Here is a 27,980-nt window from a genome sequence, read left to right as displayed (position 1 = left end):
TTAAGCAATACTAGCTTGAAGGGAGAGTTGAAGTGGACATTTATAGTAGCCAGATTAACAAAAATGAACAACAGGCTGATGTGTCATGTTTATTCACAGCTCTAACAAACGTTCATTGAGCAACTACTCAGTTTTAGGCACTATGATTGGTGGATAGGAGACATTACGACACAAGAGAGACAATGACCCCTGTCCTCATGCAGCTTACATTTTTCAAAAGACACATGCAGGTAGAGGCTGGCCCAGTGGTGTAGTAGTTAAGTTTGTGCACTCTGCTTCAGCGGCCCATGGCTCACCAGTTCGGATCCCAGGCACGGACCTACACACCACTTATTAAGCCATACTGTGGTAGGCATCCCATATATGAAGTAGAGGAGGATGGGCATGGATGTTAGCTCAGGGCCAATCTTCCTCAGCACAAAGAGGAGGGCTGGTGGCTAATCTTCCTGAGGAAAAAAAAGAAAAGAAAAGACACATGCAGGTATTATGAAAGAAAATTACAGGGACCAGCCCCGTGGCCGAGTGGTTAAGTTCACGTGGTCTGCTTCGGCAGCCCCGGGTTTTGCCAGTTCGGATCCTGGGCGCGGACATGGCACTGCTCATCAGGCCAGGGTGAGGCAGCATTCCACATGCCACAACTAGAAGGACCCACAACTAAAATATACAACTATATACTGGGGAGATCTGGGGAGTAATAAAAAAAAAGCAGAAAAAAAAAAAGATTGGCAACAGTTGTTAGCTCAGGTGTCAATCTTTAAAAAAAACAAAAAGGAAAATTACAGGGACCAGCCTGGTGGGGCAGCGGTTAAGTGTGCACGTTCCGCTTCAGTGGCCAGGGGTCCACCGGTTTGGATCCCAGGTGTGGACATGGCACCATGTGGCAAGCCATGCTATGGGAGGCGTCCCACTTATAAAGTTAGAGGAAGATGGGCACGGATGTTAGCTCAGGGCCAGTCTTCCTCAGCAAAAAGAGGAGGGTTGGCGGCAGATGTTAGCTCAGGGCTAATCTTCCTCAAAAAAAAAAAAAAAAGAAAAAGAAAATTACAAAATTATATAGTAAGTTATGTCAATTTACAAAAACAAAAACCAGTTTAAGAGGCAAAGTGTCTATTTGGCATCAAAGAATTGCAATTCAGGAAGCACAGATTCAGGAAGAAACCCAAGTAGTGTCCCAGTTACAGAAGGGATTACAGCTTTCATGGGAGAAAGAGAGGATGAGGTGAGTTGTATTAGAGAGTTCATTGGTACTAAATGAGTTAAGGCTAGGTTTGTACTTCATAGATTGGCTTGAGATTCAGTCATCAGGCAAAAGGCTAGACTTGTACTTCATTAATTGATTGAGATTCAGTCATCAGCAAAGTCCAATACTGTCAGTTCTTCCAAACAGTATATTCTTGTCCTGACTGACTTCTTGGAAGGTTGGTGGCGGTTTGGTCCATTTTAGAAGATAGAGAAAACAAGATATGCAAGGCAATTCCTCTGAAATGGTTGCTCCGGCTCTATTTTAATATGGCTCCATTCATGTCATGCTTCACAGTTAGAATGTGGTGGAAATAATAAAAACAAGAATACAAGGTGTTATGTCCTGAGAAGAATAGTATGGAATATAATACTATACAGCAGAGAAAGCTGGTTAGGGGAGGGTGCTCCTTAATAAGACGGCCACTAAGAAAATACTTGGAGGTGAGGGATGAGTCATGTGGGTATTTTCAAATAAGTTCAGGGCAGAAGACGAAGGTGACTAGCTGGCTTTGGTGGGTGGAACCCTCACAGCATTCAACGGCAGTGGGGGGGTTCTGGGACTCGAGCCCTGTTAGCCATTCATCTCCTTTGCTCACTGCAGAGACACTCAGGGGATGTGGGTAAGAAAACTTGGGTCTACCCCTTGGAGCCTACGATTCTCCACCTTAGTGGACTTGGGCCTGGAACCAGGCAGCCAGGACTTTATACAACTCTGGTTTTCATAGTTTGGTCCTTGGACCTTCACTATCAGTGTCATCCGGGGACTCATGGGAAATGCATCTTCTCAGTTTTGAATGCAGCCCAATTGAACCAGGCACTCTGGGAGTCAGGCCCTAGAATCTGTGTCTTAATAAGCTCCAGGTGATTTTGATGCACATGAAGACCATTCCAACCTTCTCTTGTGATTCCTGTGTATGAGGTGCCCGTGTTTCTTGTAATTAACTGGAACCACTTGTAAACCTGCAAGATTTTTGCACTGAGCTTGCATAACGCATCAGTGTACATTTGTTTTCTAAAACTTTAAAAAGTATTACAAATGTCAAACTTTCAATGTTTTATTAAAGAGGTATTACACTATACACATTTATAAAATAGAACTTGAGTAGCTCTGATCATTTAGCTCCTGGAGAAAAACCAAGTTTGTAGTGTAGGATTATCCTTTCAGAACTGTGTCTGCACATGTGTGCATCACTCCTTGTATATGTCTGTGTATTCAAATATATTCCTATACATGTTATTTTTCTTAGTAAAAATCAAGGCATGCATTGTATACTGATCCATAGGTTGATTTTCTTACTTAATGTATGTTGGACAATCAACAGCTACTTCCTCATTTCATACCTGATCCCTCCTCATCTCCACACTTTGTGGACCTAAAGCTGCCTCTTTGTGAAGACTGCTTTCCATTTTGTTGTCTGCATGCTGCAAGCTGGCCCACACAATGAGGGAGCTGGACCAAGCCTACCCACAGGGCCCCTCCTTCCAGGCCACAGAAACTCCTAAAGTCTTTCAGAGTTTCTCCTTGTTGCTCAGGCCGCTCTCAAGTGTTGTCAGGGCTGAGACCCAGGACCAGGGAGTGTCTCATGAAGGCCAGGAGGCTGGTGATGCTGAACTAGGCCTGGGGAACCAGAACTGTCCCATCTTGCTTGTAGGGTAAGGTTGCTTGTGGTGCCCAACACAGTGTTCAGGAGGGCCACATCCTGCCAGCTGCACCTTGCCTTGCAGATCTGTCCCTGAGATTGTCCCAACATGTGCGACTGGCACTGCTCGGGTGCTAAAGTGGGCCTCTGGGGCCAGCAGTGAAGATGCTGCCTCTGGAAGGGAAAGCTGGGATTCAGTGGCTGGAGGTGCCTGTCTGCACCTGACCTCTGATGTGAGAGGGAGGGTCTCCATCTCTGTGGTAGGGGCATTGAAAAAGCCTGGCCTAAAGCTTTAGATTCTCCCCCACCCCCACCCCCTAGTCAAAGGAAGGCCCCCAAGAGGACTCAGCTGCAGGATTTTCTGTTGCCTGCCCAGCCCTAATCTCTGAGTCCGTTGCCTCCACCCTCTGCTCTCTGGGTTCCACTTCCCTGTGCAGGTTTCGAAAGTGCCCTAGCAGGAGAATGGCAGGATGCAACCTCACCTCCTGTGCATCTGACTCCCATTACTTGGCTTCTTTTTGGACTTTGCAAATTGGAGATAAGTTTTGGTTTCCAACAGAAGTAGAAGCAAAAAGGAAGCTCCAAACTAAATCTCCCCAATTTTTAAAGAAACTAATTTATAGTTTTGTAGCATTTTTAGAATTATACAAATTGTGTCTCCTGATTGTATCTCTTTCGATGTTGAGCCTCCTTATTTATTTGGTGAAGAAAACACATTAAATGGCAACTGTGTTAGCCTGCTGGAACTCCCATAATAAAATACCATAGACTGGTTAGCTTAAACAACAGAAGTTTACTTTCTCATAGTTCTGGATGCTGGAAGTCTGAGATGAAGGTGTCAGCAGGTTTGGTTTCTCCTGAGGCCTCTCTCCTTGGCTTGCATATGGCTATCTTCTTGCCGTGTCCTCACACAGCCTTTTCTCCTTGCGGGTGTACTCCTGGTGTCTACTCCTCTTCTTATAAGGAAACCAGTCCTAATGGAGCAGGGCCTCACCTTTATGACCTCATTTAACCTTAATTACCTCTATAAATGTTCTATCTACAAACACAGCCACTTGGGGGTTAGGGTTTCAAAATATAAGTATTATGTTAATCAGTGTTATTGGTAATGAAAGGCAGATGAGTTACTAAAGCTGAGTAATGAAGAGGAAAAGAGCATTTATTTGAAAGTAGCTTCCAGGTGCCAGTGGCTCATAACTTCTAAAAGAGACTTTTATAAAAACAGAATTTCCACAAGCTGCCCACTAAATACTGTAAATGCATTACTTTTAAGAACTATTTAAAACAACAAAAAAAGCTTTAAATTAAAACAAATGCTAAAAGGTGCTAAAATATAGAGTTTAATAAAATAAATTTATTTCAGTTGAATACTTAGCACTTTTTATCATTAGCAATGCTGATTATTTATCCCAACTGATGAAACTCTCAGGCCCCGTCACCTCCGTGATGAATAGTTCTGATCGTTCTATTGGTTGAAGTGTCCTCAGATACCCGGCAGAGAAAGCCTTCACCTAGCTTCTCCGTTTCTTTTCTCACCATTCTCCCCATCACAAACTGTATGACAAAGGCATTGACCTTCCTTCAGTTCTTTGAATTCCACATGTGCCTTTCCAATTCAGAGTATTCCCCGGTCTTTTTTTCTTCAACTGAAACATCTTTTTGCCACTCTACTTTGTAATTTGAAATAAATCTTTTAGGTGTCAGCATAAATTTCCAGTCACAAGTAAGTTTCCCCTTCAAACTCCTAAACCCTGAACCTTCCTATACATAGTATCACAAAATTCTCTGAATCTCTAGTAAACAACATTATACAATTTACAAAATGATGTTTGAATAATTATGAGTAGCCTTCATGTTTTATATGTTATAAACAATACAAAATGCAGTTATGATCATCCTTATTCAATTTTGAATCAAAATGTCCTTGGATGATTAAACAGCACAAAATGTGAGCCTACAAATACATAAAGTTGATTAAATAAGTGGTGAGATGTTCTAGAGGGAACTTATAGCCCAGAGACTACACTTGGAAACTTTACTTTCCTTGCCCAGCAGGCAAAGCAGAACTGAGAGGCATGGATGTCACTGCCAAAGAGCACGAAGGGATGAATGTCGGGGAGCCTGAAGACACCAGTGCAGACGTGTTCATCAGACCATGGCCTAGGTTCACACTCAGGGTTATCCAAAAAGACAAAACTGAAGAAAGAAAAGTAAAAGGAGAAAAACATGTTCACCAGGATGAGAATGGTGATGTGGCTTTTGTCTCACCAGGATGAGAATGGTGCCTTGGTCTCACGGGAAGGTCTAGGGAAAAGGCTGTTGCTACGAATGTGTTGGACTCACTGCTAATGTCTGTGCAGAACAAGTCTATCTTCTCCTACCCTCAGACGTGGGAGCTCCTGGATCTTGGTCCTTTGGACACTGGGATTTACACCAGCAGACCCTTGGTTCTCAAGCCTTCAGACTTGGACTGAATTAGACAATCAGTTTCCCTGGTCCTCCAGCTTGCAGACAGCTGATTGGAGGACTTCTCAATCTCCCTAACTATGTGAGCCAATTCTTATAATTAAAAAAGTTTCTTTTTATACTTGAGCTAACATCTGTGCCAATCTTCCTCTACTTTGTATGTGGGACACCGCCACAGCGCGGGCTGACAAGTGGTACAGGTCTGCGCCTGGGATCCAAACCCACAAATCCAGACCCCTGAAGCGGAGTGTGTGAACTTAACCACTAAGCTACCGGCTCAGCCTGGCCAATTCGTATAATAAATGTCTTCTTATATATATCCTATTGGCTCTGTTTCTTTGGAGAACCCTAATACAGATCATATAAATTTCCGATGTAGATCAGTCCCTGTAAGCACAAAAGAAATGATACTCAATTCCCAGCAATGAGATAAAATCACAGATTTACAATATCCCCAATATTTCAGGATCCAGAGCACCACTGACATATATGCTTCACTTTGAACACTGCAGCCATTGTCCTATACCGAAACAGAATTGTTTCCTTGTTCCCCTTTTGAGATTGATGTTATCAAAGACAAATACAGCCAGACATTAATTAAAGAGATAAAAACATATTTTATTCAGTAACTACTGACAGTAGAGCAAAGAGTTGAACTCAATTCTGATTTGTGCAGAGGTGATTGGGCCTTTCAAAAGAATGAGGGAGCAGGGAGAACAGGGGTTCAGCAGAGTCACAAAACTGAAAAATTACAAAGGGTTTGTCAAGGTAAATGTGATTAGTGTGGCCGTGTCTGCTGGCCAGTAGTTGTGAAAGTTAGGATTCTATCCTTCCACAGAGACTGGGAGATAGAGGCCTTATCCTTCCTGATGACTACATTTCAAAGGAACAGCTCTCAAGTCCCTGAGAAAGACACTTTTGAAGTGCAAGAGATACATATTTACAATTTTAAGTCCTTCATAGTAAAGGCTCAAAGAAAAAAGAGGTCAATCATCAGGTTTAGCTAGAACAAATAGTAACTTCTCCTGGTAGCCTTGAGCTTTCTCAGTCTGGCATTTTAACGGAGGCTGAGGTCAAAGGGGGGGCTGGAGGTATGCTAGAGACTAGGGCTTATGCTGCTAGAAGGCATCCTAGAGTGTGGGCAAGTCTCTTAGTGCAGGAGTTTGGACAGAATTCTTACGTGCTGAGTTCGGTTCTCAATGTCACATTTCTAAATGGATTAAAATGCTGCTCCTTGAATTGGACACAAATTGACTATACAGACAGAAGGGATGTTTCATGTGGGAACCACAAACAAATATCCATGTTTGTACCCTGGCTTCACGGTGGCCCAATCTCTCCTCTATCTTCCCTGTAATGACACTATCTGGAGTAGTTTTTTCCCTCCTCTCCTTGACCGAATATATACAGATTGATAAAACTGATTCGAGGTTTTCAGCGTGCATGCATTTGAACCGCAGTATAATATTTACTAGGCGCTTCCAGTGGACGCATATTGTATCTGAATGACGGTATGGAATATGTGCATTTGGATTTGTGGGCGTTGGGAGCATTTCAAATAATATTTTTACTCTTGGGAGCATGCTGAGCTTCACGGTGTCTGATATCTGTCTACAAACAAGCGGGTGATCAGTTACCACGACACTCCCAAGACACCTGAATACACGCCCTTTAAGAACTGGAGCAGCGCCTTCACAACCCTTGGCCCAAAGTCACCGATTCCCGGCGCCCCTCCAGGCGGAACTCAGCCGTTTCTCCAGGAGTCCAGTAGGCAGCGCCCTTACCAGCAGCCTGGGATCTGTGGGAACCACATTACCCAGAAATCTAGGCGTCGAGCGACGGTGTCGTTGAGCCAATGAAGCCTCAAAAGAGAGGCATCTCCGTGCGCGTCGCAAAATGAGAGGGCAGAGATCCCAGCGTCCTGCGGACGGTCATTTTGGCTTCTCTCCCGACCAGAGACGACCAGGCTGAGTGCTGTTTCCACACCAAGGTGCTGGGACCGAGGCGGCGCCAGAGGAAGCACTGTCCCCGCTTCTCAGAGCGGGTCTGAGGCTCGGCAACACCGCCCGGGGCCCGCGTCAGGGCCAGAGAAAGCCTGCACATCCACCTCTGTGCCCTGAGCTAGTCTCTGCTGTTCCCCTTTTCCCCAGGAGCAGCTGTGTCCTCCACCCATCAGGACCAAGGTGTCTGCTTCCTTCTCCAGTTACCTGCGTAGGTGCTGTGGTTGGTACAGCTGAGGTGTGTGCACTGGCCTTGAGCAGGCCCAACACCTGCTTCTCTACAGTCCTGCCGGGAAGGATTCAGGTTCAGACATCTTGCAGTCAGCCAAATGAATCCAACCTTGCTTACCCTCTCCCTGGCCAGGTCACTTTGTCCAGAAATAGGGCACTTGTGTGCCCCAGGTTCTACTTTCTTCCTCTAGTTGACATTTCCTAGTACCTCCCCATGTCAGGATTTGCCATCACTGACATAGTACTTACTGGGACCATGGGCTCCTCTTGCAAGACCTTCCTTCCAAGTTCTCTTTGTAATAGTCTTCTTTCATGTGGGCTATCATGTCCTGAGCTGTTCTTGGCCAGTGCTAGCTGATCTTCTGTCCTGTCTTTCCCTTAATGATTATCCAGGTACCATGTAGTTGCTCATCTTGGGGGTGTGGAGGGCCCTTGGTGGTTCACAAGACGGATATGAGTTTAGCCACAGCAAGATGGGGTCAGGGGGAGCCTGGCCCTGAGGAGAGGCACCTAGAGGCAGACATGACGTCAGGACCGTGTAGAAATCATACCAGAAGCCTATTCTGTTTCACGAGTGTTTTGGTGCCATCACCAAGCCCACACCCCATTTTTGCCTTTCCTTCTGCATTCTTGACACTCTGCTGACTTGTCAATTCTACTACTAGTCATTTCTACTCTTACTTCCAGCCCGGGGCTAATCCTCATGTCTTTGGATTCTGGGTCTCACCCTTCTTTCTCACTGTTCCATCTGCAGTGCTTTCCAGCATTAATCTCTACATGTTGTGTCATGAGGTGTGCACATATTCTTAAACAGTCCTTGAATACCAGCTTCTAAGTGGCAGTCAAATGTGCTGGTACCTAGATATGCCCTTCAACACAGTGCTCACATGGGAACAGCAGACAAAATCTTGCAGAATGTTGTTTGCAGAGGAATGAATAGTAAACAAACCTCTCCTCCCTGTGTCACACCTCATGGTTGATGGTTGTATCTTTCACCTTAGGAAGCCTCCCTAATCTTTATGGGGCTGTACTACTATGCAGTCCAACACTCACTCTGAACCAACTCCCTGCTCCTGGAAACAACCCATGGACTCATTCCTGGGTTTGTCACACACACATTTGTGTGCATGTCACCCCCTGCCACCAATGCCCACATGCACATCAGCATTTCCCTGCTTTCAGGTTGTCTGCATAGAGTGGAGGATGAGGACTTGTCTTTTGAACAGAGTGTTTCTGTACAAGGAGTGTTGCATGTGACTCCTAAGACTGCTCCATCTCCCCAGAAGGCCCTGTGAGATGTGTGGCCTAGTTCTGAGAAACATTTTGTGCTTGGATGACCACCAGAGAACACATCATGGGCAGAAACTATACACATGTTGGGCGTGTGAGAAACGATTCTATTTCACTGTAAATCTTCATCAGCACCAGAAACAGCACATTAGAAACACTTCAGAATTAGGGTGTGGAGAGCCTTGTTTTTCCATGTAGCCTGCAAATTCCATGTATCACAGAAACCCTTTGCCTACCAGGAGGTTACAAAAGCTATCTTGACCAGCTTGGGGTTTCTCCACCAACAAGCCCCTAACACAAGAGAGAAGTCAAACTGTGGAGCTGAGTGTGGCACAGCCTTTCAGTGTAAAAACTCTTTCCACCTGGGGAGATTGCAAAAAGCTCTCAGCCACACATACTTGTTCAGCACCAGACTTCACTAGAGAAAGATGTGACGTGCAGTGAAGTGGGAAATCTTTCAGCAAAAGTGGTAACCTCACTGTCCCTTGGAGAGTTCACACTGGAGAAAAACCTGAGTGTGGGGAATGTGGAAATCCTTTAGTCAAAGTGTTGACCTCTTCCAACACCAGAAAGTTCACTGGAGTAAAACCTCACAAATGTGATGAATGTGGAAATTTATTTAGCAGAAAGTCCAACCTCATTATATATAGGAGAGTTTGTACTGGAGAAAGGCCATGAGTGTAGTAAACGTGGAAGTTCCTTTAGCTACATTATCTGGCCTCATTTCACACCAGAGAATTCACATTGGAGATAAGCCTTATGAGTGTGGGGAATGTGGGAAATCCTTTCACCACAGATCTGACCTCATTAAACACCAGATAGTTCACACTGGAGAAAGCCCTTATGAGTGCAGTGAGTGTGGGAAATTCTTTGCCTGCAGCTAGTCTCTTCCAAAACCAGAGTTCACAATCATCAAGACCTCACAAGTGTGATGACTGTGGCAAATTATATAGCAGTAAACAAAGCCTCATTAAACACTGGAGAGTTCACACACTGAAGAAGGATCAATCCTCCAGCCTCATAAAACACTGGAGAGTTCATACTGGACAAAGGCCATACAAATACAAAAAATGTAGGAAATTCTTTTGCGTAAGATTTGTGTTCCTTCAACATCAGAGAATTCACACTGGGGAAAGACCTTATGAGTGCACTGAGTGTGGGAAATTTTTTGCCTACAGCTCCAGTCTCTTCCATCACCAGTGTGTTCACACTCGAGTAAGACCTCACAAGTGTGATATATGTGGCAAATTATACAGCACCAAGAACAGCCTCATAAGACATTACAGAGTTCACACTGGAGAAAGTCCTTATGTGTGCAGTGAATGTGGACAATCATTTAGTCAATCTTCCAACCTAATTGAACACCAGAGAATGCCTACTGGAGAAAGGCAATTGCAGTGAGTGTGGGAAACTTGCAGATTTTTTACTCCTAGAACATCACAGGGTTCACACTGGAAAAAGGCCTTATGAATGCAGTGAATGTAGGAAGTCCTTTGCCTACAAACTACAGTTTCCTAAGACATCAGAATGTTCACACGGGGTGAAGGCCTTCACCCAAGACAACACAGTGTGTAGAGTGAATTATCTCACCCCTCCCCCCACCCCACCATTCTTATTTGAAGCCCTAATGCCCAATTTGACTATATTTGAAGATAAGGCCCAAAAGGAGGTAATTAACATTAAATGAGGCCTGATGTGACAGGACTAGTGTCCTTATGAGAAAAGGAAGCGACATCAGAGAGCTTGCTCTCTCTATACATGTATGCATAGAGGAATCTGATCTGCAAGCCAGAAGACCAAGATCAAGATGCCATCAAGGTTTCTCCTGAGGCAGCTCTCCTTCGCTTGAGGATGGACACCTTCTGGCTGTGTCTTCACATGGCCTTTTCTCTGTGTGCCTGCTTCCCTGGTGTCTTTTCCTTTAATTATAAAAACAGTAGTTATACTGTATTAAAACCTCACCCTTATGGTCTCATTTAACTTTAATTATCTCTTTAAATGCACTAACTCCAAGTACTGTCACAGTGGGGTTAAGGCTTCATATGTGAATTTCGAGGGGACACTGAGCAGTATATAATAATTGTTTTTGAGTACTGAAGGATATATCCTCAATGTTTTGTGCTATTCATAATGTAACAGCCATAGACATTATACACTTTTTAGGATAATCTGCTTTCTTAACACAGTGTTCATCAATTTCTAAAGCCTACACATTCAGTGAAACAAGCCAGCCCTGGTTTGTAGTGATTGTCAGCTTCCCTGGTGTACACGCTCCCTCCATGGCCAATTTCAAGCTTCCAAGATGACATCAGTGAAAGTGGAGTTGGGAGGAGGAGATGTGCAGTAGCACAACATTGCATTCTGTTCCCACAGACGGATTCAGCAGTCATAAATAACCTCAAGAACATGCGCAATAGCAAATCATGGTGAAATAATTGGGAAGACACAAATGTTGAAAATTGCCTTTGCTTTTTTAACAGCTTTACTCAAGTACAGTTGCTTCTCATTATTCACAGTAGCTATGTTTTCTAAAGCCACTCTTATTCATGGTAGTTATGATCTCTAAAGCAGTGGTTTTGTATGCACTAATTCAGTGTCTGTAGTACTGAATTTGTGCACACAAAACCATTGCTCCTAGAGGAGATACATGTTTAGTTTCCTGAGAGCCTCTGGTTATAACATTTTTGTCAAGTGATCAATACATAACATTGTTTCATGTATATGTCTATTTAAACACACCTTATTTGCTGCATTGATTAACACAGGACTTGCAGCCGAAGCACTGTAACTCATGCCTGAACAAAGCTTATCTAACACACCCATGTTCTTTCTAAGGCACATCACAGCCTTGTGCTTAGGAACACCAGACAGCGTGTAAGCACCACACTTGAGGGCCTCAGAACGAGACCCAAATGTGCTGGGTACTGGGGTGAGGGTTCGTGTTTAGAAAGACAATGTTTCTACCCAAAGATCCCTGATTCAGACATAGTGAGACTGGGTCTAGAACACGGTGAGAGCTAGAGGGAGGAGGCAAGGTGGATTGTTCTTCTCGACTAGCCAAGCCTGTATTGAGGGCAGAATCAAGGAAGCTGTGGATCCCCGCATGAAGAGGGGAGTCCTTACCCAGTGAGACCAGGAGCCCACAGGTCTCCAGTATCACCTACACATACAGAATGCCTGAGCTCTGTGCTGGGCCCAAAGGGGAGGAGGACGTGGCCTTTGATCATAACATAATCGTGGCTGAAAGAAAAGCCTCCCATGGGTGAAGCCACTGGAGAAACACCATCACTGGCGTTCCCTTGAGAATTTGGGGGCAGAAGTAAACACTCCGGGACATCAGAAGAATGAGGGGAAATGATCATGACAATAATTGCAACAATGAAAACAGTAGCAGCAGCTGAGCCTTGGTCCTCACCATGTGTCCGCCCTCAGCTGAGTGCTTCACATGCTGAGGTAGAGGGATTAAACTACTCAGCTCTGGACATAAGACTCAGGGGTATGAATCCAGCCTCTTGAAGCTGACACTTGTCATCTGTGTGAACCTGGAGAACCCACTTCATTTCTCTGATACTGGTTTTCCACAGCAATACGATAATAATTCCCCCTTCCCCAGACTGTTATAAGAATTTGTTGGAGGAGGTCATCAAGAAGACACAAAACCCAGGTGACCTGCAAGTGGTTTCCAGGCAACTGAAGTCTCCTCACCCCCTCCCATCTTTGGAATGTGCATTCTGCTTGCCTTCCCCACTCCCAGAAGCTGATCCAAGGACACAGCCTCGAGATAGAAATGTGTTGTTGAATCCATCTGTACAATATATGTGACTGAATCCAGTTAGGCCCTCTATATACACTTTTAATATTTCGCAGGTGGATGTGGAAAACTACTTGTCTTGTGGCCACCCAAGACAAGCATTGTAAGTTCCCTTGCTCACTAAAACTGCCACCTACCAATGTGGAGTGGTCTGCCTGTTTCTTCAGTCTCGCCCTGTCCTCCATGTACTGGGGCTGATTTCAGATTACACCCAAGAAGCTCCCAAGGTTGTTGTGAACTAACAGAAATTAGAGAAAATGCTCAAAAAGCAAACACTGGAAATGTGGTGCTGGTAAATGATCACTGTTTTTACTTTTATTGACCCTCACAGAGGCCAAGGTAAATGCCATCACCACCTGTATGTCACAGTCAGTGACCTGCCCTCCAGGAGCTCTAGTGAAATCACCTAGAGTCCCTGGTGGGGAACCCACGCTGAAACCTCAGTACCCTGTAGCCCCCTCCTGCCTGCTGGTGGCAGAGGGGTGCCTTTCCCTCGGATTGTCACTGCATGCAGGTGTAGGTCACAGGTGCAGCTGCTGTGCAATGAAGAATGGGTGCCTGAGCTCTTCACCTCTTCCAATGGTCCAGGGGCAGGGTCATCCCTAATTCTCATTTTATACAGGAAGAAACTGAGGCCTAAAGGAGAGTCACTGTGAGCTCTAGTGGTGGTCAGGAACCTGAGATTCAAACTCCAGCCACTTGGGGAGTCTGATCACCACCCTCCTTTTCCCCTGCCCACTGGGCTTTCCCTTCCCATCAGGCCATCCTGATGCCAACTTGTCCCCAGTCTGCTCCAACCCACCAATTACAGGAAAATGAGAAAACGCTACAAGGCAAGACATTACTGTATTACAGAACGTCTGGACTTAAGAAACAGAGGAACGATGTTAATAATGCAGATTAATCTTAAAAGTATATGGTATACGTGTCCATTACATTGTTCATAGCACCAAAAATTTGAAAAAAATTAAGATATATTCTTTCAGTATTGAAAACAATTAACCCACTAAGCAAAGAAGTCACTCATGTATTCAAGAATGAGTGAAATTCCAATATACATCTTTCTTGCTTCATTATCCTGTTTGTGAAAGAAAAGGAAAATAGCCAAAGTTTACAAAAGAATAGAAAAGTTACGAGCAGATATTTTACCAAAGACATACAGATAGCGAATAAACATCTGAAAAACTGCTCATCAGGAATCCTTAGGGAAATGCAATTAAAACAAAGTGAGACAGCACTACAAAACCAATTAAAAGCGCTAAATTAAAAATAAGCCAAGCCACGTATTTGCTACAATGTGGAGAAATGGAACTCTCATACCCTGCTGGTAAGAATGAAAAAAGGTACAATCATTTTAGATCACAATTTGTTAGTTTCTTCAAAAGTTAACACCTATATTCTGAGTGTCAAACATTACACCCTAAGTTATTGACAAAAGACAAACGAAACATATATCCATATAAAGTATTGTTCACGCTTGTACAGGCTTTATTTACAACAGTCAAAACACTGGTAACAATCTAAATGTCCATTAAGAGATGAATGGATAAACTAATAGTTGTATATCCAAAGATAGCAAAAAGAAGACAAAGAAAGTTGAGCTACTTATATTATTGATGAATCTCAAAGTAATTATGCAACATAAAAGAAATCAGAAAAAAAAATGTAAAGATTTAATGATTCCAATGACACACATTCCAGAAAATGCAAAGGTACCTATATCAAGCGAAAGTAAATCAATGGTTATTTGGAGGGCAGTGAAGGACAGGGAAAGAGACTGAAGGATATGAAGCAAATACACAGTGACAGATATGGTCATTACCATGACTGTGATGATGTTATCACAGGTTCATATGTATGTCAAAACTTATTAAATACTATACATTAAGTACGTGCAATTCATTACATGTAAACTATACCTTAATAAAACTTTTAAAATGGTTCAAGATAAAAAATTCTTTATTGCCTGTTCTTTTTGGAAAACAGGCTTGGCAATCCTATATTCACTCCATCATCTTTCTTCTCATGTTCTCTGGGAGTCACTCTTGCCTCAGTGGCAGCAAATACTGGCTAGTAACAAAGGATATTTCCATTGGAGTCCACAGGAATGCCAGCTAGGTCACATCTCTGGACTACAATTCTCTTTCTTTTCCTGTCTGTGCAGCAATGGCCTTGAGGTGAACATCACTCAGAGACTACAGGAATCTCCAAGATCTTTTGATTATTTTCTCTGATAATGACTGCAGCTACACAAGATAAACAAACCTGGAGGTCCTGAGATTTGTGTACAAACTAAGCCTGCACAGTCACTGTTACAGAAACATTTCTGGATGCACTTTTAGAGGAGGCACATTCCATCTAGTTGGCTGCAGTCTCCTCAAATCCCTACTAATCCAGTGTAATTTCAGTAGCACTTATGGTTTCCCCTGACCCCAGTGGTCTTACAACCACTGACTGCCACCCATGGAATTGGGGACATCAGGGGACATGGTTCTTTGCAGGACCTGGGGAAGAAAGTCAACAATGCTGAAATCCCCAGTGAATAGTGGAAAACATTCATGCTGCTCCAAGAAGAACGTGAGATTGTCACATCTGATTCTTCCTCAGGATGATCTGAATCTCCTAAAACTCATAGCATCCAGGCTTCCAATGATGACCACAAAGCCCTGTAATGGCTCCTGGTTTGTTGGCAGCAATGCAAATTTTGCCCAAACTGGCGAGTTCTTTTTTGCCATTATACTACATACTCTTGAGGCACAGACAGTTTGAGACCACTATAAAAATTGTGCACCCTTCACACTTTTGGAGCCCAAACCTGTTTATAAAATACCCCACACAGTAAACAGAACACCCTAAATGAAAAAGGACTTAATGAGCAAGGCATTCATATTATACAAACCAAAGCAACGTGCAGCACACTTTGGCTTAGGGACTTGGAAGCTGGAAAAATTCATCAATGTGAGAACAACACATTTCTGAAAACAGTTGTCCTCTGCAAGTTGCCAGCCAAAGTCATTTGATAATGTCTGGATCAACACTGGCTCAGGTCCTTGCCCAAACTAGTTAGAAAGAACAGAATACAGACCCCTAAGGGCTTAGGCTACTCCTGAATTACTTCAATACACGAGAGAACAGAGGTCAGCTTCCCTGAGCACAGTGGGGTGGTGACTGATGCACACTGAGTGGACCTGCCAGGTGGTAGAGATGAAATGGCTTCAACAATAGAAAATGGCACTGACATAAATCTTGAAAGAGCCCTGAGCAAGTTATAAAGTGCAACATAGCTACACATGCTTCCCACATAACTGAAACTATGTGGAATCACCCCACTGTGGACAAGTGGATGTAAGAGATCGAATCCAGACAGATGGCTCCTCAAGGTTTCTTCTAGTATGATTACATTGAACAAAGAAATTGCACATTCCCTTGTACATCTAAGGCCTTTTTCCAATGCGAACAGTATGATGTCTAATGACGTAAATCCTTTGGACGAAGGAATTCTCACATTCCCTGGACTCATAAGGCCTTTCTCTTGTGAATTCTCTGAAAACATTGGAGGGTGGAACTAGAGGTAAAAGATTTCCCACAATGACTACACTCATAAGGCTTTTCTCCAGTGTGAATTCTCTGGTATTGATTCAACTGGGAACTATCCCTAAAGGATTTCCCAAATTCACTGCATTCAAAAGGCTTTTCTCCTGTGTGAAAATTCTGATGACAATAGAGGGCAGAGCTAGAGGTAAGACTTCTCACATTTACTGCACTCACAAGGCCTTCTGTAAGTTTGTGATGATAATGCAGGGCGGAGCTAGAGGTAGAGGATTTTGCACATTCACTGCACTAATAAAGTTTTTCTCCTTTGTGAGTTCACCAGTGTACAATAAGGGCAATTCTTTGGGTAAAGGATCTCCTACATTCACTGCACTCATAAAACCTTGATGCAATGTGAACTATTAATATTGAAGGAACACAGAGCTTTAGCTAAAGAGTTTCCCACAGTGGCATCACTCATAAGACTTTGATCCAGTGTGAAGTCTCTGATGTTGACGGAGTGCAGAGCTTTGGGTAAAAGATTTCCCACATTCACTGCACTCATAAGGCCTTTCTCCAGTGTGAATTCTCTGATGTTGACGGAGCGCAGAGATTTGCCTAAAGGATTTCCCACATTCACCACACTCATAAGGCCTTTCTCCTGTGTGAACTCTCTGATGCTGAATGAGTGCTGAGCTCTTGGGAAAAGACTTCCCACATTCACTACACTCATAAGGCCTTGACCCGGTGTGAACACTCTGATGATAACGAAGGCCAGAGCTAGACGAAAAAGATTTCCCACATACACTACATGTATAAGGCTTTTCTCCAGTGTGAACTCTCCAGTGTTCAATAAGGTAAGAATTTCCTCTAAAAGATTTCCCACATTCAGTGCATACATATGGCCTTTTGCTTGTGTGAACTCTTTGATGATCACGGAGGGTAGAACTAGAGGTAAAAGATTTCCCACATTCACTGCACTCAAAAGGCCTTTCTCCAGTGTGAACTTCCTGATGATAACGGAGAGTCCTCCTAGTGGTGAAAGATTTCCCACATTCACTGCACTCATAAGGCCTTTCTCCTGTGTGAACTCGCTGGTGTATAAGAAGGTGATATCTTTGGATAAAGGATTTCCCACATTCATTGCACTCATAAGGTCTTTCTCCTGTGTGAACTCTCTGGTGATTACTGAGGTTGGAACCAGATGAAAAAGATTTCCCACATTCACTGCACTCATAAGGCCTCTCTCCTGTGTGAACTCTCTGGTGTATAACAAGGTGGTATCTTTGGATAAATGATTTCCCACATTCACCACACTCATAAGGCCTTTCTCCTGTGTGAACTCTCTGGTGATTACTAAGGTTGGAACCAGATGAAAAAGATTTTCCACATTCGCTGCACTGATAAGGCCTTTCTCCAGTGTGAACTATCTGATGATAATGGAGTTTGGAGCTAGAGATGAAACATTCACCACATTCACTACACTGATAAGGTCTTTCTCCAGTGTGAACTCTCTGATGATAATGGAGTTGGGAGCTAGAGATAAAACACTTTCCACATTCACTGCACTCATAAGGTCTTTTCCCAGCATGAACTCTCTGATGATAACGGAGGCCAGGGCGAGAGGTAAAACACTTTCCACATTCACTACACTCATAAGGCCTTGATCCATTGTGAACTCTCTGATGATAACGGAGGCCAGGGCGAGAGATAAAAGATTTCCCACATTCATTACACATATAAGACCTTTTTACACTATGTATTCTCTGGTGTTGAGTGAGGTAAGATGGGTGGCTAAAAGATTTCCAACATTCACTGCACTCATAAGGCCTTTTTCCTGTATGTACTCTCCGATGTAGAATGAGTATTGAAGTATTGCTAAAAGATTTCCCACATTTACTGCACTGAAAAGGCCTCTGTCCTGTATGTACTCTCCGGTGGAGAAAGAGTACTGAGCTATTGGTAAAAGATTTCCCACATTCACTGCATTCATAAGGCCATTTTCCAGTGTGAACTCTCCAGTGTACAATAAGGTAAAATTTTCTTCTAAAAGATTTCCTACACTGCGTGCACTGATAACGCCTTTCTCCAGTGTGAACTGTTTGTTGTCGAATAAGGGTGGATCTATGGCTAAAAGACTGTGCACATTCACTGCACAAGTAATAATTTTCTCCAGTGTGAGTTCTCCAGGGATAAATAAGGAGAGATTTTTGGTTAAAGGATCGTCCACATTTGCTGCACTTGCACTGCCTTGCTCCAGAATGAATTTTTTGATGCTGACTGAAGGTTGAGCTTTGCCTAAAAGACTTGCCACATTCTCCACACACATGAAGCCTTCTTCCAGTGTGGACTCTCCGGTGAACAACAAATGAGGATTTGTACCTAAATATTTTCCCACATTCACGGCACATGTAACAGTGTCTTCTAGTATGGACACCCTGGTCCTGAACAAGTGTGTTTTTGGGGCTGAAGGGTTTCTTGCATTCTTCCCAGGTGTCATGACTTTTTCTGCTTTGTAAAGTATCCCCGCACTGGGTGATTTTGTTTGGCTTCTCCGTGGTGTGAGTGGCCTGTTCCTGGAGATATCCAGAGCTGTCCAGGAAGTCCTTCTCAACTTCCTCATGGATAAAGGTCTTCCCTGACATAGGGAATCTGCAGCTCTTCATAAGGGAAGCCCTGTCCACACTGCTTCTAAAGGGTATATCTCCCATGTGCTGCTTCTGGTGTTTTTGGAGATTTGCACTGAAATAAAATAGTTTTGTACACACCCCACACCCAAACACTTTCTGGCTGTGTTGTGTTCCTTGGCGCTCAGCCAAGTGGAAAATATCTCTAAAGATCAGACTACATGACTCACAGGGGTGGATCTTCTGGGAAGTCGAAGATGTCTTGGGAGTGCTGGCCTGTAGCACACGTACAGGAATGCTGTGTTCAAAGGGGGACTCCACATCTTCTGCTCCATTCCAGTAACCTGAATGCAAAGAAACCCTGGTGAACTACATGTTAACTTTAGAGGGAGGGCGAAACCCCATCACAAATGTGCATCTGTCACGTCTATGAAGGGGTCTATGGAATGCTTTTCTGGACAAAGGAGTTGGAATCCAACTGGGGAAGTGGCTACTGGACATTACTGGGCCCCTAAGGCAAAAGAATGGTGGAGAACTCAACAGGGATGGACACAAGGATAGGGTGTGACAGAAAGACAGGCATATTTTAAAACTTGTTCATCTCTCAAAGGATTCCTGCAGGACCTTTACTGCTGGTGACGTGAGGTTGTACAGAAGCACGTGTCCAAACCTAGGAAAAAATAATTACAAGACAGCAGCTGCTGTTCAAGGCCAATGTAAGGGTGCATGCACACTTCATGGCACATGTGGATCAATGCTGTAGAGCAATAGAGGAAGAGCTATGAGAGAAATGGGTGAGATATCAAGTCTGGAGATATGGAGATTCTCCCCAGGCTGGAAGTAAGAGTAGAAAGAACAAGTAGAAGAACTGACTAGAAGACAACGTATCAACCACAAGGAAGGAAAAGTAGAAAGGGGGTGTGACACTGCAATGACAACAAAACATTGGTTACATGGGAAACATTCCTGGTATGATCTGAACACAGATCTGGGGACATCACACTCTCCCCAGCCTCAGCAGGTCCAGATACCTGTGAGTTCAACTTGTGGCCTTGCTATTGAGAATCCCTACAATCTTTGTTACCCCTGACCCCTGCTGACAAAGCTCGACGGTGATTACATGGCTAGTCCCTCCCCAGAGCCAAAACCGCCACATTCCACCCAGCTGGTGACCTCGCAAGCAAACCAAAATGAAGGTCTTTCCCCACCAAAACCAGTCCATAACGTTTCGAAATGGTGACTGATCCATCAAATGTGGAGAAATCACCAAGAGTCCATAAGGAACATGAAAAACCCAGGAAACATGACATCACCAATGGAGCACAGTAAGTTTTCAGCAAGTGAACCCAAAGAAACACAGATCCACAAACTGCTAGACAAAGAATTCAAAGCAATTGTTTTAAGGAAGCTTAGCCAGATCTAAGAAAACACAGATGGACAACTCACTGAAATCAGGAAAATATACATGAACAAATCAAGGAGTTTGGATATAGAGAGAAAAAAATTAAACAGAAATTCTGAAGCTGAAGAATACAATGAATGAAATGAAAAATGCAATAGGGAACATCAACAACCAACCTAAACAAGCAGGTGAAAAGTGTGTGACTGACAATCAGGTCATTTCAAGTCATCCAGTCAGAGAAAAAACACTGTGTATGTAAATTATGGGATACCATCAAAGGAAATAATATTCGTATTATGGGAATGCCACAAGCACAAGTGAGGGAGAAAGGGGCAGAAAGCTTATTTAAATAAATAATGGCTGAAAACTTCCCAAATCAGGAGAGGGAGGTGGACATCCAGGTACATGATACTCATAAATGCCCTCAGAGATTCAATCCAAAGAGATCTCCACTGAGGCACATTATAATAAAACTTTCAAAAATCAAAGACAATTTTGAAAGCAAGAGAGAGAAACTCATACACGTGAACCCCCATGAGGCTGTAAGTGGATTTCTCAATAGAAACTGGGATGACCAGGACAGAGTGAAATGACAAATTCAAAATACTGAAGGAAAAAAACTTTAAGGAAGAATGCTCTATCCACCAAAGCTGTCCTTCAAAATGAAGGAGAGGGTTGGACTCTTGGCTGAGTGGTTAAATTTGTGCGCTCTGCTTCAGCGGCCCAGGGTTTTGCCAGTTCAGATCCTGGGAGCGGACATGGCACCGATCATCAAGCCATGCTGAGGCAGCATCCCACATGCCACAACTAGAAGGACCCACAACTAAAAATATACAACTATGTACCGGGGGGCTTTGGGGCAAAAAAGGAAAAATAAAATCTTTAAAAATGGTACAGCCAGTATGAAAAAGAGTATGGAAGATCCTCAAAAAAATTCAAGAGAACTACCATACGATTTAGTAATCGCATTTGTTGATACACATCCGAAAGGAAATGAAACCAGAATGTGGGAGAGATAATCTGCCCTCTCATTTTTGCTGCAGCATTATTCACAATACACAAGATATGGAAACATATCAGCGTCCATAAATGAATGAAGGGATAAAAAAAAGTGTGATGTACACACACCTGGAATATTGTTCAGCCTTAAAAGTGAAAGAAATCCTGCCATATGACACTATGGATGAATCTGGAAGGCAGTATGCTAAGTGAAATAAGCCAGTCAGAGAAAGACAAATCACTTATATGGGGAATCTAAACAAACACACAAGCAAAAATGTTCAACTCATAGAGCATAGAATGCTAGGGGCTGAGGAGAGGTTAAAATGGGGAGTTGTTGGTAAAAAGGTACAAACTTTCAGCTATAAGATGAATAACTACTGAGGATCTAATGTATAACATGGCGACTACAGTTTAAAATACTGTATTTTACACTTGAAGTTTACTGGAAGAGTTTATCTTAAGTGTTCTCACCTTAAAGAGAATACGAGGTGATGGGGTGTTCATTAACTTGATTACATAATTATTTCATAATGTATAATGAAATCATCACATTGTACACATTAAATGTGTAATATTTAATAGAACAAAGCTGGAACAAAAGGAAAGAGATCTAAACACTACAAACCGTGCAAGACAGTCTTGAAAAATAGGCCACGATCCAGGTAAGTAGCAAACATATGACAATGCCTGCAATTCCACACAGAGGCAGGCACAAGGAAATGTCAGCTAAAAGAAGCCATCAAAGCCTGGGATACAGAAGTGTCATGGATCCGAACATATTCACCTGGCCAGGGAGAAGGCAAGCAAGGTGCCATCCACCAGCCTCATGGCAAGACTACTGACCTGGAATCCTTCCCTGTGAGACTCAGTACAGAGGGTACTGGGGCTGCAGGGAAGAGAAGAGGGCGGTGCACACACCCAGCCCTAGCAACACAGCACCACCCAGAAAGCTGAGGAAGAAAGCAGTGCCCACTGTCAACATGTGAGAAGAACAAAGCAGTCCCCGGGGAGAGGCGGGTGAATCAGGATAGAGCTTAGTCCAGGTCACGGGAAGGGAGAGGGCCTTACCTAGTGAGGATATGAGTGCAAAGTTCTCCAGCATCACATCGAGGTATAAGTGCCTCTGAGCTTCATCAAGGAGCCTCCACTCCTCCCAGGAGAAGTACACGGCAATGTCTTCAAAGGTCATACTGTCCTGTCAAGATGGGGACAGAGGAAACCATGAACTTTCTCCCTCTTAGAACCCACAGGCCCTCACCTCACACATCTACTCCACACTCCTCCCTCCAGAGCTCCCCACCTCAGAGGAGAGACCAGGCCCTGCTGCCACTGACACCCGCTCTCTCCTCAGCTTCCCATTCATGACTGTGCCCAGCCCTCAGCAATAACAGGCAGGGGGACACAGATGCCGCCCAAGCTCTGGGCCGGTGGGCAGGGCCCCATGCCTCCTGTCAAACAATTTTCCTGCATCTCCCAAGAAACACCTCAGTGTGGGCTCATGCTTCACCCCTAAAGAGCCACCACTAGGGCCTTGGGGCTCTCAGCTCCCAATGTCTAAGTAAACGCAAATCATTCTGCAGACACCACCTCTCTCACATCTTCAGTCCCCACAGCTCTGCCACCTCTCTGCCCTACAATACAGGCATCTATCTCCCTGCACTCACCCATGGACGCGACACATGGCACCCAGAGAGCGCTTCACAAACTCAAACACAATCCAGCACCTTCCCAGTCCTCTGATGGATCCCACAGCCAGGGAAAGCCCCAGATACTGCTTTGAAGGCCTCCCCACCTGCCTCTGATCCTTGCTTCAAGATCAGCCATCAAGAACCACATGTGAATTTCAGATACCCATGACCCTCCTCCACTTCTGTGATGCACTTTCTGTCCCCTCAGCAGCCACAATCCGCCTCTCTCCTCACTCAATCTTGCTTAAAACCCCAGCCCATACAGTCTCCCTGCCAGGCACAGTGACTCTCACAATTGACTACATTCAACCCAGATCTTACCCACCAGCAAGACTCGAACACCCCAGACCCCAACAGGGCTCAACACACAATTCTGGAGAACGTGAACAGTAGTGAATTTGCAGGAGCCCCAGCCTCACTGTGAACTTGTCTCATTTACTCCTCTGCCTCTGAAGGCATCTTCCACCGACTCATCCCATGGAAGCCTTGGCCACTTGCCAGATCATGCTCTCTCCCACACCTTTCCATGGGCATGGCCCTCCCTCACCTGTGTTTCTCATACTCAGGAACCTCAATCAGATGCTAAGCAAGAAAATCGTTCCTCAGCATGGGGTCTTTCTGACTCACCAGCAGCATTATCACTATATCCCGCATTCCACTTCATAAATGTGATCCACAGCTCACCAGAGTCCTCACAAGAGCCACAATAGCCATTTGAGAGTCTCCATCCTGAACCCCTCCCCAGATTTCCAGACCTGGGTCTCCTGATGCCCACTTGACACCTCCACTCACTGTTCTCTGAAACATCTCAGACTCTTAACACGGCCTGAATAAAACCTCTGATATTCCCAAGGAAAATAAACCTACTGACAACTTCCACATCCCACTTGATGGAGCTCCCATCCCTTCAGGAGCTACAACCCCAAACCCAGGAGTCATCCCTAACTTCTCCCTCAACTTTGTTACTGTTACCATTGTCAAGTTGATTCAGACTCCCAGCAACACCTGCAAAGCAGAGCAGAACACTGCCCAGTCTTTTTTAAGTCACCTTCTCTTCTTCCTGTGCAGTATCAGACAATACTCCGCTGCTATTCATGGGGTTTTCATGGCCAAGTTTTTCAGAAACATGTGGCCAGGTCCTTCTTCCTATTGTGTTGCAATCTGGAAGCTCTGCTGCAACCTGTCCACCTTGGATGACTGTTGGTATTTGACATACTGGTGGCCTAGCTTTCAGCATCACACCGACAAGCAGCTGCCACAGCATGACATATGACAGAAACACAGTGTGGCTCCCCAACAGGGAAATAAACAGAGGCTGCAGCAGCGAGATGCCAAATCTTAATGGCTGGACGACCAGGGCTGGCCCTCCCTCAACTACAACATTCAGAAATCAACTTGGCCTTTTTTCAAAAATGGACCTAGAATCCAAACTTTTTTCTCACCTGCATCGCCACAACCCTGGTCCATCCATACTGGGATTACAGCAGTAGCCTCTTCCTGGGCTCTCTGCCTCCTCCATTAACCCAGTCTGTGCTCTTCTCTGCACCAGACGGAGCCTCCTAAGACCTGGGTAAGACCACCTACCTCCTCTTATCCAGACCTCTCACTGTATCCATGATAGACACCTAAGTTCTCAAGCAACCACATTACGGCTTCATTACTGAACCGCCCACCCCCACCTCTTTGTTCTTCACAGAAAGAATGGAGACCTGCTGTCCCGTCTCTTGCTCAGTCACACCTCCAAGCATTTGTACCCACTGATACCTGTCCCTGGGATAACATTCTACACCTGTTTATCCTGGTGGCCAGAAATCGGAACACTTCTATGACCCTCGGCCTGGACTCAGGACACAGGGCTTGGGGGTATCCTCAGGGTCCCCGCACCCGAGAGCTGTGAATGCAGCAAGTGAAGAGTCTCAAGACGCCACAATCACGGACTCCACACGGCTGGTGTTAGTACCACTGAGGGGCTGGGACACCCTCTCCTTCCCTGTGCAGGTTCCGTAAGTGCTTTTTCCTGTCCCAGAACCTGTGGGGAGAGGCAGGCCACCACAGCCGGACCCCGCCCCGCCCTGCGACCCGGTGACCTCGGCTTCACTCACTGGCCTCCGGACCTCACTCCTCAGAGCTGCCTCGGACCAGCTCTGCGCCCTCGGACCAGGACTCCGCTCCCTGCGCCTCCCCGGCCTCCTCATCCCTTCCCGTCCGTTCTCTCCGAGCAGTTCCTGGAGAACTTTTTAAACCCCAACACGCACCGCGTCCCTCTCCGTTCACAGCCCTCCCGGTTCCGGGGCCCTCGGACTGAAGGAGCAGCCCCTCCCCTGCCGGTCCAGGCTGGAACCCCCCCTCACACTGTTCCCTCGGATACAACGCAGCCCCGGGTCCCCTCTGCCCGGCCCCGCGGCCCCCTCGGCCCGGCCCCCGCCCACAGCCACAGGCCCCACGAGCGCCTCCCCGGCCCGGCCCCGGGGCCTGGGCTGCAGGCCCGGGAGCAGCGCCCGCCCGAGGGCTGGAGCTCGGGCTGCGCTGCGGGCAGGGCGGCCCGGAGCCGAGCGCTCACCTGAGCCGGCTCCCTCCGCGCGGCCGCCGCCATCGGCCTCGGGGGCGGAGCGGGGCCGGGAGCGGCGGGAGACGAGGCGCGGGGCGCGGCGCTCCCTGGCCCGGGCCTGGCGCGGGGCCCCGGGCGGCGTCGCCGAGCCTTAGACCCGCTCTGTGCAGCCGGAAGAGCGCCTTCTGTGGCAGCTTTTCTATCTCGTCACCTGAGTCTCTGACCCAGCGCCCAGGAACCAGACCTTACCCATGGCAGACAAAATGGCCGCCACGAGGGTGACGCCGGAAGTCCCGCCTCACTGGGTTCAAGTCGCACGAAAATGTTTCTATCGTGGCCTTTCATTGGCTCACCTCTGCTCCTGTTTTCCGGGTAATGTAGTTCCGGGCGTTCTAAAGGCGGCAGAGGAGGGTTTTTCTCTGTTAGAACCAACCAGAACATTGGGCACGTGGAATCCTGTGGCATAGGTGGGAAATGATGCCCCTACCTAGAGGGGTGGGCTTTGCTCCTTGTTAAAGGCAGAGAAGAGACGTAATTTCAGACTCGGTGAAGCTCAGGCTGCTCCCATGATATAAAACTAGTATTTGAGATGCTCCCAAGTCTACTGATCTAAATGACCATGTCATTCCATAGAGTCAGTTTGACATAAAATGAGTCCACGTGTAGCTGGGCGCTTTATGTTATTGCTCTTCAAATGCACGTAGCCTGAGGCAATGATCTGTTTTGTGAGTTCTGTTAAGATTGGCTAGGAACAAGAGAAGAGACTCTGTACAGGGCCATGACTGGGCAGAAAGAAGAGAGATATTCTGAATTAGGCGGAGAACCAGGAGTTCGACTTCTGGTTCCCATAGAAAACCTCTCTCTCGCCTGTAGAATCAGTGATTGTGTCCTACTCCTTGAAGAATATTTTTGTCTGTATGATATTTCTGACTCCATATCCTAAGATATGCTCAATTCCTTTTAGTGAAGAGAGATCTATCTCAAACAGAGAGCTCCTTAACTAAGGCTGTTTGGGTAGGGGTCACTGGTTGCAACTTTCATAGTCAGAGTGCATGTGCCAAGGGATTACCCAAATACCGAGATAAACAGGGCATCTTAAGCCTATGATCTCATGTCCTTGCTGCTGATTATCATTTCCCAGTGCTTCCAGGTACAGTTCTTCGTAGGGAATTGAGATTATCTCAGGAAAACAGTTGTGAAATGCAAGTTTCAGAAAGTTACTAGTGTTTACGTAGTTATTCAACTATAGTGGCAGCAATAACACTGGGGAAATATCAGAGGATGTTGAAGAAAATTAACAGTTTTGAGAATTTTTGGTAGGGGTTTTATTCTTGAAAACATTAAGCAATACGAGTTTGGAGAAAGAATTGAAATGGACATCAAGAGCAGCCAAATTAGTAAAAATGAACAAGAATTTGAGGTGTCAATGTTTATGCACGGCTCTAACAAGTGTTCATTGAGCAAATACTCAGAATCAGACACTGTTGTTGTAGGTGCGTGAGAGACCTCATAAAGACCCCTGCACTCATGCAGCTTACATTCTTTTACGTACACAGGTGAAAGCTGAAAGAAAAATTACGCAATTATAGAGTAGGTTATTGTGATAGAAAAAAGTCCGAAGACTCACTTAAGTATCATCTAAGTCAAATATCAGTGAGACTCAAGGTACAATTCAACCTGAAGCAAAATTCCTCTCCAGCTACGAACCTGAGAACCCACAGGTTAGGTGTTTCCAGTATACAATGGTGACATAGGCATGGGATAGATATTTCCATCCCAAAAGGGGGAAATGGGAAACAAAGAAGGAGTGAGGGGTCCCAAGCAGGTCCAAAACCTCCCAAGACAAACATCATGAGATCTTGTGGCTCAGAATAATCCTCTTTGGCTGGATGCTTGGCCTTCCAGAGCCACTGGGGCAAAGGTCCTGTCCCTGTTGTTGTGCTGGATGAGATTCCTGCCCTCAGGGATCTGCCTGGTGGGAATCCCATTCTCAGGGCTCTGGTTGGTTCCACCCCGTTCCAAGACATTGGGGTTGTGGTGGAGGTGGAAGAAGTGAATGGGTTTTGTATCACTTTTTAAAATAGGGCTGCCTGGATTTTCTGATTGTGATGGTGAGAGAAAGATAGGAGTGAGGGATGACTCCCAGATTTTTGTGGTTAGTGTTACCCACTACAAACATAGGTTCTCTACCTGCCACACAAGTGGGGCCAAATAGAAACTGGAACGCTAGGCTTATGGCAAGGAAAGGGTTTTTATTTCGGATGATCTCAGCCAGGAGATGAAAGTGAGCCCTTAAATTTGTCTTGTCTTGTCTCGTCTCCCCGAAAGATGGGAGGCAAGGGGTTTTATAGGTTCAAGGAATGTCTGTTTGTGGTGGGGTGGGGAGAGTCTGTGGCCTTGCTGTTCAGAGCTTTCCCACCAGGCTGCCTTCTGCCTTGAGACTCTGCTTACAGGGAGGATGATAAGGGAATTTGCAGGAGGGTGACCTTGGCTGTTTGTCTC

At 45.3% G+C, this 27,980-nt stretch overlaps 2 protein-coding genes across 8 annotated transcripts; both read right to left on the bottom strand.

The window, feature by feature from the left end:
- Window positions 1–76: 76 nt before the first annotated feature.
- On the bottom strand, window positions 77–25,808 carry LOC103553606 (zinc finger protein 211-like). 7 transcript variants are annotated; one of them, XM_070558767.1, is made up of 4 exons: window positions 25,491–25,808; window positions 22,311–22,437; window positions 19,069–19,182; window positions 77–446 (listed from the first exon to the last, which is right to left on the bottom strand). In XM_070558767.1, coding segments are annotated over exons 1-4 (276 nt in total). In that variant the 5' UTR covers window positions 25,524–25,808; the 3' UTR covers window positions 77–444. The 7 variants fall into 7 exon arrangements, with proteins under 7 accessions (XP_070414868.1, XP_070414867.1, XP_070414865.1 ...); XM_070558766.1 differs by lacking the exon at window positions 77–446 and adding an exon at window positions 4,017–5,735 and having other exon boundaries at window positions 25,491–25,752; XM_070558764.1 differs by lacking the exon at window positions 77–446 and adding an exon at window positions 4,202–5,078 and having other exon boundaries at window positions 22,311–22,432; window positions 25,491–25,761.
- Window positions 14,135–19,060, bottom strand: LOC139073582 (zinc finger protein 850-like). Its single transcript, XM_070558735.1, has one exon. The coding sequence runs from the start codon at window positions 18,920–18,922 to the stop codon at window positions 16,685–16,687; it is 2,238 nt and encodes a 745-aa protein (XP_070414836.1). The 5' UTR covers window positions 18,923–19,060; the 3' UTR covers window positions 14,135–16,684.
- Window positions 25,809–27,980: the final 2,172 nt, after the last annotated feature.

The sequence above is a fragment of the Equus przewalskii genome, chromosome 9 (assembly GCF_037783145.1).
Source record: "Equus przewalskii isolate Varuska chromosome 9, EquPr2, whole genome shotgun sequence".
NCBI lineage: Eukaryota > Metazoa > Chordata > Mammalia > Perissodactyla > Equidae > Equus > Equus przewalskii.
Note: the sequence above shows the minus strand (reverse complement) of the source record. Positions and strands in the feature narration are given on the sequence as shown.

Excerpts from the sequence above, each read along its gene's own strand:
- LOC103553606 (XM_070558762.1), bottom strand. The coding sequence starts at position 25,523 with ATGGCGGCGGCCGCGCGGAGGGAGCCGGCTCAG. Across the intron at positions 22,438-25,490 it reads CGCGGAGGGAGCCGGCTCAG|GACAGTATGACCTTTGAAGA; the intron begins GTGAGCGCTCGG and ends CCATCTTGACAG. Across the intron at positions 19,183-22,310 it reads TGCACTCATATCCTCACTAG|GTTACTGGAATGGAGCAGAA; the intron begins GTAAGGCCCTCT and ends CTTTGCATTCAG.
- LOC139073582 (XM_070558735.1), bottom strand. The coding sequence starts at position 18,922 with ATGGGAGATATACCCTTTAGAAGCAGTGTGGACAGGGCTTCCCTTATG.